The sequence below is a fragment of the Rhineura floridana genome, chromosome 10 (genome assembly GCF_030035675.1).
Source record: "Rhineura floridana isolate rRhiFlo1 chromosome 10, rRhiFlo1.hap2, whole genome shotgun sequence".
Lineage (NCBI taxonomy): Eukaryota > Metazoa > Chordata > Lepidosauria > Squamata > Rhineuridae > Rhineura > Rhineura floridana.
In genome coordinates this window covers 20,826,421-20,839,901 of record NC_084489.1, presented here as the reverse complement: position 1 = coordinate 20,839,901, position 13,481 = coordinate 20,826,421, and the positions used below count along the sequence as shown (strand labels likewise).

At 40.7% G+C, this 13,481-nt stretch overlaps 1 protein-coding gene across 7 annotated transcripts in view; it reads left to right on the top strand.

Moving 5' to 3' along the window:
• ZDHHC3 (zinc finger DHHC-type palmitoyltransferase 3) overlaps positions 1-13,481 on the top strand; it is a 53,144-nt gene that overhangs the window by 29,030 nt on the left and 10,633 nt on the right. For all 7 annotated transcript variants that reach the window (XM_061587968.1, XM_061587966.1, XM_061587969.1 and 4 more), the window contains 4 exons: positions 625-749; positions 2,794-2,890; positions 5,214-5,295; positions 8,548-8,678. In XM_061587968.1, coding sequence (XP_061443952.1) covers positions 625-749; positions 2,794-2,890; positions 5,214-5,295; positions 8,548-8,678 — 435 coding nt within the window. The remainder of the gene's footprint in view (positions 1-624; positions 750-2,793; positions 2,891-5,213; positions 5,296-8,547; positions 8,679-13,481) is intronic.

The window sequence follows — 13,481 nt, the reverse complement described above, 5'->3', positions numbered from 1 at the left end:
AATCAACACCAACAACGGAAGAATGGCTATTGAAATTAATGGACTTAGTAGAAATGGATAAATTGACATGTCTACTTAGAGAAAAATCGACAGATACATTTCTTAAGGAATGGAAGCCTCTCTTAGACTTTTTGTTGAAAGATCAAAATAAAATGATGATATTGGGATTTGACGATTAACTAAGACAGCCTATGGAGAAAAGTGATCCTGTATGTATACATTAAGGGACAGGTTTGATGTATATTATATACTTATAGCTGATCTGCGACAAATCGGAAGTCAACTATTTTATTTTTATTTTTTTTGTTGTATTGTTATGTTTTTGACTTTTTTTTTGTCTTTTGAAAAAGTTGAATAAAAATTATTAAAAAAAAAAAAGTTATCCAGTGTGGGCATAATGGAAAACTATAATTAATGGAAGAGTTCCTGGTTTGTTGCTCCCACCTCAGTTGCAGCATTTTTTAACTTTTCTAAACTTTCCCTTTTTGGTTTATAAAGCTCTGTTAATGTATCTAGGAGCACAACATTTCACTAACTATGTATTCAACCATTCTGTGATGGGGCCTATTGAGTTTACTGACGGCAACTGAAAGTGCTCTGAAATTCTCTTATCTTCATTCACAGGGTGCAGTGCCCAAAGGTAATGCCACAAAAGAGTTCATAGAAAGTTTACAGCTGAAGCCTGGACAAGTAGTTTACAAGTGTCCAAAATGCTGTAGCATCAAACCTGACAGAGCACATCACTGCAGGTATGGGGATATTATTTCATTTATTATTGTCTCACTTGTTAATGACATGTATTTTCCATGGCTTGATGCATGACATCTGCAATAACCCAGTATATGGAGGGTTAGTTTCACATCTATCATTATTGCGATGTGAACTCTTTTCCATATTTACATTTTGACTCAATTTCAGCTGTGGTTTTTCCAACACACTGCAAGCTTGCCACTTGAAAAAGCAAGCTTGCTAGCATACTGATATGTACATCTTAATCTCCAGTTTTCCGTGTCAAGTGGTAGCTTGGGAGTCTTGTTCCACCAGCTGCTCTGCTAATGAAGGAAATTGCCAGCTTATTGTAGGTACTTAACCCCTTCGTGTGTGCATTGTGTGAAGAAATATCAAACACAGAACAGAGCTGTGGGGCCGTGCTGCTGGCCCTGCCTCTGAGGTCACTTACGCTTCTGCTGTCTATGCATTAGGCATGAACCACTACAAAGAAAGACATGCGCATAATCTTCTGAATGTTCTAGAACCCTGATCATGCAGGGTTACAGAAAATGTGGAAAGCCTACACACACAGAGGTCTATGTGCAGCAGTTCACACCTAACGAGTAGACGTTAGCACCACACAGCTTCAGGGATGGGGCCAGAAATGTAGCCCCATAGCCGCATCTTACGTGCGATACACCTTCATGCCATCACATGTGAAGGGGGTTCCTGTTGGCCCTTTTATTCCTGTGATGATCTTTATGTATGTTACTATGTCTCCCAACACAGGGCAGAAACAAAGGGCATAACCGGGTGTGCACCATTGCTGCTACTGCTGCTGTTGCTTAATTTATATACCCCTTACATGCCAAAATGGCTTCTAAGCAGTTACATAATTTTGGTGGCAAGCTCACTGTAGAGGTGTACTCTGCAAATTTCTAATACACATGCTGTCATTTTATCTGGATCATTCTTAGGGGAACAGAAGCTCTATTTGTACAGTGCTGATTGACGGAAGTGAGGTGGCTTTATAATTGACCCAGACCTTGGCTGGTTTTCAGATTGAAGGTGGGGACTTTAACAAATAGGCCTGTTTGAGCAGATAAACAGTGTCTCCCTCTATGAACCTATCCGGACTTTAAGATCATCTGGTGAGACCTTACTCACTATTCCATCTTTTCCGCAAGTTCTTCTTGCAAAAACACAGAATAGGGCCTTTTCACTGGCTGCCCCCAGATTGTGGAACTCCCTCCCCAGTGAGGTTCGATTGGCCCCTTCGCTTTTGTCTTTTCGTGCTCAGGTGAAGGCTGTTGTATTTAGACGAGCTTTTAATTGATTTTTAATCATTTTAAATGTCTTAATCTGTATGATTACTGTTTTAATTGTTTATGGTTCTTAATTGTAAGCCGCCTTGAACTCTTTGGAGGTAGGGCGGGGTATAAATATTATAAATAAAATTATAAATAAATAAATAAATAAACTTGACGGATGCATGCACGCACCCAAAATATAGAGCTAACAGCCTGTCCAATGTGCTGGAGGATAGGGGAGACCGTCGATTTTTTATCTGGAACCAGATACGTGTGTAGCTATAAGCAAAAGTGGTGGAGAATTACACCCACTCTTCACTTTAGATATGTCTGTGCACAGGCAACAAGGGACAAATGGCAGACAGCAGGACATAGTAAACTGCAGCATCATACATAGAGCCCAACTGTGAGCAGTCTGGAATCTGCTTCTTCAAACAGGCCTTCTGTTGTCAAAAAGAGGGGGGGAAGTTCAGTAGTTCCAGTGTGGAGTAGCTTTTTAAAAGTTGTTCTCTTTCGGTATTATAACCGTCCTAAGCAAACAAAAATGTGTGAGCCAGTTAAAGCCATAGCAGCAGAGTTTATTACTTATTAATGCAGCTCTAAATCCAGTTGATATTCCTTCAATTATGAATGATGTTGTGCATCTCAAATAATGTCATCTCATGCTTTTGGTAAAATGGAAATATTTCTTCTGTGATCTGATATCAGAAGACTTTGGTTTTTGAAGTGGATGGGATTCCATTTCAATTTATGGCACGTGCTTTTCTTTTAGTGTTTGCAAGAGGTGTATACGGAAAATGGATCACCACTGTCCATGGGTCAACAACTGTGTAGGAGAGAATAACCAGAAGTACTTTGTACTGTTTACAGTAAGTAATTTACTGTGTGACTTTTCCTAGTAATTCATACAGGGGCTTTGAAGTTCCGGGTAGGACTCCTGTGGTTACCTGTTAAATAATTACAGCCAAGAATAATCTATCCACAGTGCCTCTGTCTTGTCAGGATACAGATTCAGTTTATTGGTCCTCATTCAGGACATTATCAAATAGAGTTACCAAATATGCACCTGCATAGCCTCAGCTGACTTGGAAATAGGTGTCAACAGCACACCAATAATAGCACTTCACTCCAAATCCTTAGATGGCCTCACCCAGGAGTTCATATAGAAATTAAAGAGCATAGGGAATAAGATAGGACCCCATAATAGGAACACCATGGGCTTCAACAGAAATCCCCTGGTGCTACATGCAGGGTCATCTCCAGAAGGTAAATGTGCCCCCTACACCCGTGCCCCAGAGAGGATCCAGCAGAATACCATGGGTGATGACATCAGTGCTGCTGAGAGATCAGGGAGAACCACCACGGTTGTACTCCCCTCATCTCTCTCCCATAGCAGTTTTTTTTAAGTGTCGAGAGACTGGAGAGTCTGGGTTGGGTTGGTTGGCTGGAAACCTTTTTGCTTTCCCTTCCCCAGTGGAGTGATCTGGCTCTTTTGCTTGAATTAGCTGGTGCTATTTGCTTTGGACCCACTTCCTACCATGCACTTGCACTGCACTTAAGCACTACTGTGTTCAAGATTGCATGCTGATTTGAGTTTGAAGAGGGAAGAGTGTGGTGGTCTTGCATTGGGCAGGGGCCAGACTAGATTGCCTTTGTCCCTTTTAGATTCTAATTCTTATGATTAATTTGCTAGTATTATAAATCATGTTTCAAAAGGTTTTCATCTGAGTTGGAAGAAAACTGCTATCATCACATGACATAAAATAGAAGAGTAGATCCCCTTCTGCTCCTGCTCTTATCGCATAATTCAGTATTGTTAGAGGAAAATGGACCTCTTGTTCAGGCAGTTTACTCCAGGTACTTTTCCACTGGATATAGCTTGGCCTATTCATTCTTTGGTTGAAGTAATTTAGGAGATTGATGATAAGGGAATCTTTAATCATGGGTCTCAAATATGTTTATCAGTCCTGAATGCCTTGTCTGGGATTTCAGCTCCAGCTAACACTGGCAAACAAATTTGGGCCTTTTTAAACTCTTAGGTTATTGTCTTGTCCTGCCTTAACTCCCCCCCTCTTGATAAAGCATTTCTTCAAACATAATGTGTCCTTACAGCTGCACAGGAAAACTGCCAGAGGGGAGAATGTTTATAATGGTGTGACACAAGATAATCTCGATGGAAGCATCAGCAATAAAGGATGGCTCTTCTCTTTAATAAACTGAAGCTATTCATAAGAAATGTTTGTTTAATTTAATTCTTTACATTAACAGTCCAATCCTGGCTGGTTGGAGTTGAAACAATCTGTTGTACAGTACAATTTTTCTTAGAGCTACTACAGTGCAACACTATCCAATTTACATGCCTACCAGTCCTATGCGTATTTACTCACAAGTACGTTCCATTGTATTCAAGGGAACTTGTTTGCAAAAGAAAAGAAAGTTTAGAACAGTTGGGCTGTAATTCTGAATTTTAGGCTGAATAATACTAGTAAAAATGGAAAATATGCTGGCCTAGTTTGCATGCTGCATTAAGATTGCAATCCAGTGCATGTCAATCCAATGCTTGGGTTCAATGGGACTTACTCCCAAGTAAATGTGTATTGGATTGCAGCCTAAGTCATAATTTAAACAACAGTTTAATGTGAATTAGCAGTGTGCTGTTGCATGCTGCCCAAAGGTTCTGACGATGCTGCTCTTGCTACAACCAAAGATGAAGCAAGCCAGACTGTGGCTAGTGTCATCCGATCCCAGGTTCCTGGGTTGTTTCCTCCATAAACCAAGAGCAGTAGCCAAGGCTGCTTCTTGGCTGACCACTCGTGGCTTGTTTGAAAAAAACAAACTCATTCTGAAGTATACACTGGTTTTGTAAAACATCAAAGCTAATTCTTTATAGACCTCTTGAATGCAGTTTGAGAGCTAGGAAATAACTACACTGATTGCATCTTAAGCTCTCTTGCTGCTTCTTTCATACACAATACAACCATCAGAAGTTGCAATTACTTTTAGACATGCATCATTAGAAAATATAGCATATTTTATATATATATATATATATATATATATATATATATATATATATATATATATATATATATATATATATATATATATATATATATATATTGCACATACCATAGGGCTGGCATGTAAAGATGCATGTGTGTCTTAACAGTTTGAAATCATATTGTGTTTCAGATGTATATAGCACTTATTTCTCTGCATGCCCTGATCATGGTTGGATTTCATTTCCTGTATTGTTTTGAAGAAGACTGGACAAGTGAGTATTATGAAATATAATCCTTTCAAATTAATTGGATCAAATTCTTTTCAAGCAAGTAAAATCTGTGGGAAAGTGTCACTTTATTCTTAATCCACAATTCCTTTCTATAGGTTTTGTCAAATCAGGCTAGTGTCCACGTGTGCAGAATTGTCTCTAATCATTCTGTGATTATGCATGAATCAGCCCTTTTTGGTCCAGTATGAGATAGCTGGTCTCTCAATTCCCAGAGACTGTTAACGATTCCACTGTTCCTGTTCAGCAATCCCAGTGTGGTTGCAACTCTCATTTTAGGGAACGCTTAAGCCAGTTGTTCCCAACCTGGGGGCCGTGACCTCCAAGGAGGCTGTGAAGTAATCCAGAGGGGGCCGTGAACAGTAAAGAAATGAATTATTTATTAATTTGTTTTTAAAAGTCTTCATTCCCTGGACACTGTCAGCTCAGATGCAGATGCCACGTCCCCCTTGCTCCAAATGAGAGGGGAGGACTTTTGCTGAAGCACCAGAGCATCTATAAAACATGTGGCAGACACCAAAGGAGGCTGAGGGTGGAGCTACCAGGAAGAAGTGGGAATTACTGTCACCAACTCCTGTCTCCTCTCACTGCTGCTGCTGCTGACACCCTTACTCAGAACGAGAGGAGAGGGCTTTTTGTGAATCAAGAAGAGGCAAGGCTGTAAGGAAGGCTGCTTTCCTACTTCCTTCCTGGCAGCCAGCCAACCTGCCTTTCTTGGCTCCTGATTCACTGCCATCTCCTTTTAAAAATTATTCTTATTTGCGAGGCCGCCCAGATCTCACCTTAGCCCAGACAGAGCCAAGGAGCAGTGAGGAAGGTCAGGACTTGCTCACCCCCCATCTCTGAGGTTGTGTGTGTGCGTGCACCAGCATCCCCCCTTTCTTCCACCTACAGTCCGCTCCCCCATCTCTCTCTCCCCTAGATGATGCGGCAGTTGAGGGCTTCCCCCTTCCCACATGCCCAAATGCATGCCTACAGATGCTTGCAGGATGGGCAGGTGTGTTTGTGTGTGTGCATGCACTGATCTGCCTTCTGCTCCACTCTCATTCCTCAAGTGCACACTAACCAAGTCATCAGTTCTGATGATCATCCCAAGGCCTAAAAACACTAACCCCCCTCCTCAATCTATCCGCCCCTTGGTCTTCACAATCTAACATCCCCACCACAACTACATTGCTGCTGCTGTTGCTGCTTCATCATCATCATCATTATTATTATTATTAAAAGGTCAGCAGGTTGGGTGAGGCTGGAGTCCACACACTGCAGCTCAAATGTATTTATTTTTGCATTTATATCTCATCATTTCTCCATGTTGCTCAAGGTGGTGCACATAGTCCCCCCCCTTTCCATTTTATTTTTACACCAGCCCTGTGAGATAGGTCAGGCTGAGAGACTGTCTGGCCCAAGGTCACCCAGTAGGCTTCATGGCTGGGTGGGGATTTGAACCTGAATCTTCGTTCAACACTGTAACCCACTGGTGTTGGGAGACAGGACTGTACATCTTCAGACTATGTGTGTGTGTGGGGGGAGTGGGATACCAATTTGATGAACCTTTGCATTAAGAAAAAAAAGCAACACCCTGTCTGTAGGGAGGTTTTTATGAAAATTATTAATATTATTAATATCTTTATTTATACCCCGCCCTTTTCCCAAAACTGGAACTCAGGGAGGCTTACAACTAAAATGGGTACATATAATTTGGACATATACAAATCTACATTTAAAATAGAATTAAACTCATTACAGCATTAAAACAATTAAACATCACCTCAAAATACCTAAAACCAATTTAAGAATAATGTAATCAAACAGTAAAACAACACGGGATACCTCTAGAAGTCCTGTTTTAAACAACTTCTACTCCAAAAGCCTGCTGGAATAAATAAGTCTTCACCTGTCAAAGAAAGGACAGTAAAGAGGGGGCCATTCTTGCCTCCCTCAGAAGGGAGTTCCAAACCCTAGGGGCAGCTGCCAAAAAGGCCCTATCTCGCGTCCCCACCAATCACACTTGTGACAGTGGTGGGACTGAGAGGAGGGCCTCTCCCAAAGATCTCAGGGCCCGGGTAGGCTCATATAGAGAGATACGGTCTGACAAATAGCCGGGATATTTGAAAATGTGATTGTGCCACGTACCATTTTTTCAATTAACAGAGATTAAAATTACAATTAGCGTGGAGAGCTCATGAAATTTTTTTGAGCTTACAAAGGGGGTCCTGTACTCATAAAAGTTGGGAACCACTGTCTTAAACCAAGACTCTTAAAATGACTTAAAAAAAAAAAAACTGCTTCCCTAATCACATCCTTCTTATATTTGAGTAACACTGTCCCAAGAAGCATGTTTGATACTATTTATATATAGACAAGAGCCTGTGATGCGGCCCTTACAGATCTGTACTGCAAGAAATTTAGAGGATTTAGGGCGCAATCCAACTCATATTTACGCCAGGCTGAGGGGAGTTGGATGTGGTGTACCACTGGTTGAGCCGGCAGGGTTCCGGCTCTATCGGCTCAGCCAGAGGTCTGCAGGGGAAGCCCAGCCCAGCGGACGGAATGTCGACAGAAGCCACTGTAAGGCCTGCAAAAGAGGCATTCCGGGGATGTGTTGGAGGAGAGGATGAAGGAGGGGACTTATGCAACATCCAACTCCCATTCGGAGCACTCCTGCAGATCCCGATCTGAGCCAAGATTATGCCAAGAAAAAGGTCAGTCTAATTATAATAAAAGTCAGTGGGGAGTGTTTAATTGCCGGTAGGGGTATTTGTAAGAACCACCTTTTTCTTTTCCGTACATGTGTGCAGCTCCCGGCTGAGCAGACATTCCACCAATAGCAGGAGGGAGAAAATAACATAATTAAAACAGCAGACAAAAACTGAAACACTGAAAATCTATCAGAAAAACATCTCAAAGCGGGAGAACCTGTTGGATAGCGACATATTTAACTGAAAGTTGAGGTTTTTAATAAAGTGGAATCTCCAATTCTGCACTTGGGTGGTATGATTAAAATTCATATTACTTTGATAATTCCTAAAACTATTATTCACATGGGCTTTTAACAATATTAATTGTTGGTTTTTATTATTAGTGTTTTTTAGTTCTGTGGTCTTTAATATTGTATGTCTATTCTTTCATATATTGTATATTTTCTTATTTGTAAGCCACTCTGTGTATAATAATAACATCCATTGGCTCTGGTTTTGTCTAGAATATCCAGTCCTTTGTCATGCTTTGTTTTCACAGAATGCAGTTCGTTCTCTCCACCCACTACTGTGATCCTTCTTATCCTCTTGTGTTTTGAGGCTCTCCTCTTTCTCATCTTCACATCTGTAATGTTTGGAACGCAAGTGCACTCCATCTGCACTGATGAAACGGTGAGTACTTTCTGATCTCTTGCTCCCCACCCCCTTACTTCTGCACATTACTTGATTTTGCTTTCCTTACTGTAGCAGGGAAATATTCTTTTTTTATAGCTTTCCTCACATTGATGAGCATACTGCTAAGGCAGGCAAGTGTGAAAAGTATTTTATGAAAATAGGAATTGCCTTGTAGTATTCTTTCACTTAATGGAATAAATGAGAATCTCACACAACAGTCCAGAATGTTCAGGGCTTCTGTTTTTCCAAGTTCCCGGTTTGCATTGTCTCTTATTGTTGTTCTTCACACCTTGTAATAACTTGCAAAGATGATATGGCAATTGTGATAGAAAGCCATTTTTACTCAAGTGCAATTGGATGTACCCGTAGAGGGACTGTGTCCTGAAAATAACAACCTCTGTACCATCCAGTTACGTGGAAAACAAAGCTATGCTTACAGCAGCTAAAACTATATTTGAATGGGCAGTAGGATATTAATGTCTTGGGGTTCTGCCTACTGTCTCTTGCAAAGGAAGACTTTAAGGTACTATTATGGTGTAGTGTTGAGCTGCACCAAGAACACCTGAAGAAAACTTGTGACTGGCTTAGAACATAAGAGGACCAAGCATCCTTTCATAACCTCATGTGTGCCAGGAGGGATGTGTCTGTGTTTTGATGATGGTGCAAAGAGGTGGACATGGGTATATGAACCTCATCCTTGGATCCTCCCTAATGGAAAGTTCTAGCTTTTTGCAATGTGGCTCTGACCCAACACAATAATTTATGTCTACTGCTTGTTTTGTCTCATGAATCAAAGGGGATGTTGTCATACAGCTGTGAGTGGCAACTTGGTACTCTTTTTTTAAAGAACATTTTTATTAGCAGCTTTTGCAAAGGCCTTTCCTACAAACTATCACCTAAAATTTATGTATGCATTTGCTAACATAAAACCAATGTCATCTTACAATAATTGATTTTGAGTTTCAAAGTTGCAAAATAAAATATCATACAGAAGGAAATGACAGTATACCATTTGTAATTCAGTAATATGAGAGCATTGGTCAGGGGTCTGATCACTTTTGCAAGACACTGTATATTGTTATCTGCCTCTGAAGGATGTGCTTGGTTCCTGGAGTAAACTGCTTTGTACCAATGAGATCAAATATACCTAAAAGTGAGTACGTGAGGGTGGAGCCTACAGTGTTACCACTAAGGCTGCTTAGGATTGCACTGCATGGCATCTTACTCAGAAATGCATTCCTCTACATTCAGTGGGGTTTGCTCCCTAATAAGTATGCTGCATTGAGACTGACTTCTGCATAAACCTGCTTCAGATTGTTCTGTAAGGCAACAATCCTATGCGCAGCTTCAGGTACGTTCTGTTGAAAGCAATGGGGTCTCCTATCCATGTTTTCTTGGAAGTATCAGCTTGAAAATAACCTGAGTGCCAAAGCAAAAAGGATTAAAATTCATTATCAGCACCCTAAAGAGGTATGTGTGAACTTGGAAGAAGAAATTTGTGGTTGTATACTAGAGGCTTGAGATTGAGTTCTTTACATAATCAGTGCTTTCAGTGTTGCTCATATTTATTGTTATGAAAATTTAATAGGGTGCTCTTCAGCATGAAGAACAGCACAGCGTGCAAAACTGCTGGAACAGCATGCAAAAGTTAAAACACAATAAAATAATTCTGTATAAAATTGCAGAGTTCTAAAACTGCAAGCTAAGGACTCCACAGTTCTAAAAGATCTTAAATGGCCTGGGCAAAACAAAGGTCTTCACCTGTTGCCAAACAAACATCAGATTCAGTACCAGGTGAGCTTCCTTGGCAGAGGCATTCCAAAGCCATGGTGCCATAACAGAGAAGGCCCTACCTCATTTGTGGGGGGTGGGCAGGGAACACAACAACATAGAGAAGTACTTCAGAGGAAGATCTTCATACCTGGATAGATCCATGCAGCAGAAGACAGTTCATAATGTAATCAGGTCCCAAGCCATTTGTGGCTTTAAAGGTTAAAATTAGCACTTTGAATATAGATGCTCATATAGGTGATCATCTTTAAACTGGTTTAAAATAAATGTTATAAATTGCTATCATGTCATATTTCCTTTCCTCGCCCTTTGTCTGTTTCTGGGGGGAAAAGATACTTTGGGGGGGGGCTGTGTCCTCCAGATGTTGTTGGACTCCAACTCCCAACAGCATCAGCCAGCATGGCTGAGTGTTAGGCAGCTTTATATGGAACTATGATACTGGAAGCTTTATCTTCAGTTCTTTTCTAATAATTTCCAACATTGAACTTGCTTTTTTACTCGACACTGAGTTTACATTTTCACCATGACTACAAAATTTCTTTTCCAGATAGTCACAGGTAATTCAGATCTCACCAGTATATACAGAATTAGATTATTATTTTTTTGTCCCAAGCATCACTTGCACTTACTTGAATCCCGTTTGTGGTTTTGTTGTGCATCACCTGGTTTGAAGAGATGCTTCAGAATTTTTTCAGTCTGTTTTAGATTTCACCCTCCTCAATAACTTTGTGCATTCTGCCAAACTTTGTTAAAAGCTTTTTAGAAGTCTCTATAATGGCTGCTTTCATACATAATGGCAAACTGTCTCTTCACAAACATGAACAGGCTTGGGCTCATAAAATCCCTTCCTCCATGCAAGAGGGGAAGAGATTCAAGCTTTTTGTTTCTGTTTTGCAGCTGTTTTATATGAACCTGGCAAATGAGTATGTGCAAACCAAAGTTTGGCTGTAAACCCAGATTCAAACCATGATTTGATCCTGTTTTGGGATCCTGCTTAGCATAAACCACAGTTTACCAGGGTTGCCTCAAGCAGAAGCTTCTAATCTCTCCTACTCTTGTTCAATGCTACAGGCGAGGAGGACTTGTTCAGGTCTCAGGCTTTTTTGCCTGTTTGTAGCAGTTTGCCGTTACGGCTGAATACATTCCATATCTACTGGATCACACAACCCTTACAGGCTTCTTGATACTCAAAGGATTCTCAAAACATTGTTGAGACAGAAATTGCCTTTGCAGAAACCAAGCCGATTTATCCTTGGCAAGGATTATTTTTTAATATGCATCATAATTTTATTTTACGTAACTCAGAAGTTAGGCTGATATGTCTGTAGTTTTCTGATTTCCTTCTGAATCTCTTTTTTAAAATAGTGTTTTTTGTTGGCAATGAGGTTGATTTTATAAGTGTTAACAGATTAGCAATTTTACATTTACCTGTGGTTGTCTTCCAGACCCAGTGGGTCGTTTAGCTTAGAGTTTGTCAGATAGCTCAAAAAATAACCCCTTTCTCTGTTTGACATAACTACTCGGATGCCTTTCCTGAAAACAATGAGTCAGATGTTGGTGTCTCTCTTCCACAGTGAAAGATGATAAAAATAATTCATCTAGTCTCTCTGCAATCTCCAGAGATTTCAGAAATCCTTTCGCACCTTTATCTTTCAAAGGTCCTACCACCTTCCTGACTGGTGTTCTGCTTATGACATTTTTAAAATAAAAATTTAGCTTTGTTTGCACCTTTCACTCCAGAGGAGTACCAAAGTGGTTTACAACCACAACTATATAACAATCATAAAACATCCATAAAAGCATACCAGTAAAATATTAACATCTATTACAGTAATCAGGCTGCTAAAAGCTGGCATTAACAGCCTGCAAATGCCTGAGCAAATATGTTTTCCAAAAAAACTTTTTATTTACTGGATTTTAAGTAAACGAGAAGATGCAACAAAACATCATTTTCAATGACAATTCACAGGTAGAGCAGTCCTGTTTAACCAACTCCAATGTAAGCAGTAGTTCCAGAAAGCACAAGTCCTAAAGTGATATAGTAGTTTACCAACAGATATCTGCTCCACGATGTGGGAGGAGTCTTTGGAGGATGATAAGAGGAGTTATATCTATTAATAACACTAAGAAACAGAAACCCTGCGATGTCAAACTATTACATTTAGTGGTGCCCCTTGTTACCCTGCTATGATGGGCCAGATGTTCTGAAAGAGCTACGTCCCACTCTTTGGTCCACCACCTTTCCTTCCAGGGCCCTCACGCTACCTTCCACCTTCTAGCCATCTCTATCCGTGCAGCTGACAATAACAGTGAAACTAATTATTTGAGGCACACTGTGGAATTTCGACTGCTTTTAGCCAAAAGCAGGGCCAATATAGGGTCCAGGACTAAGAGCTGGCAGGTCATGCTAGAGATTAATTCGAAAACCCAAACCCAGAACTGGCTTACATTGGTGCATTCCCATCACATGTGGATGAGAGCCCTCTCCTCCCGCATCCCTGCCAGTGAAGTGGGGACAAGGTCCTATTGTGGGAGAGCCTAACTGCAAGCCAGTGCCACCTGAGAAGCAGTTTGAGGGTTGATTCTTGAATTGCTGGCTAGGATGGTCCATTTGCAGGCAGGGGCACATTCAGATTTGTTCCCAGTTTGACTCTTCTAGATGAACTCCTAGGTCATCCTCCCATATGAACGTCAAGCCTTCAGTACCACCCATGATTTTGTCAATTGTTTATGTTTAGAGAGGCTACTCCTTTCAGTTGAGGATCAGCCTGGGAACAATAGTGTTCATAGATAGTCTGCAAATGTAACCCCTCTCCCTTCCTTATCAGTTTGTCTGCAAACGCTCTGACCTGAACTAACCAATTGTGCTGAAGTCTCCTAGATTAGCCCGAAGGGAAGCTCTTCCATGATGGGCTGTCTCCTCTCAATAACATACTTTTGCTTGGAAAACCCTCTAGTGGCCTATCCAGAGTATTGCACTTATTGGTCTGGAGTGATCTAGGAAAAAAA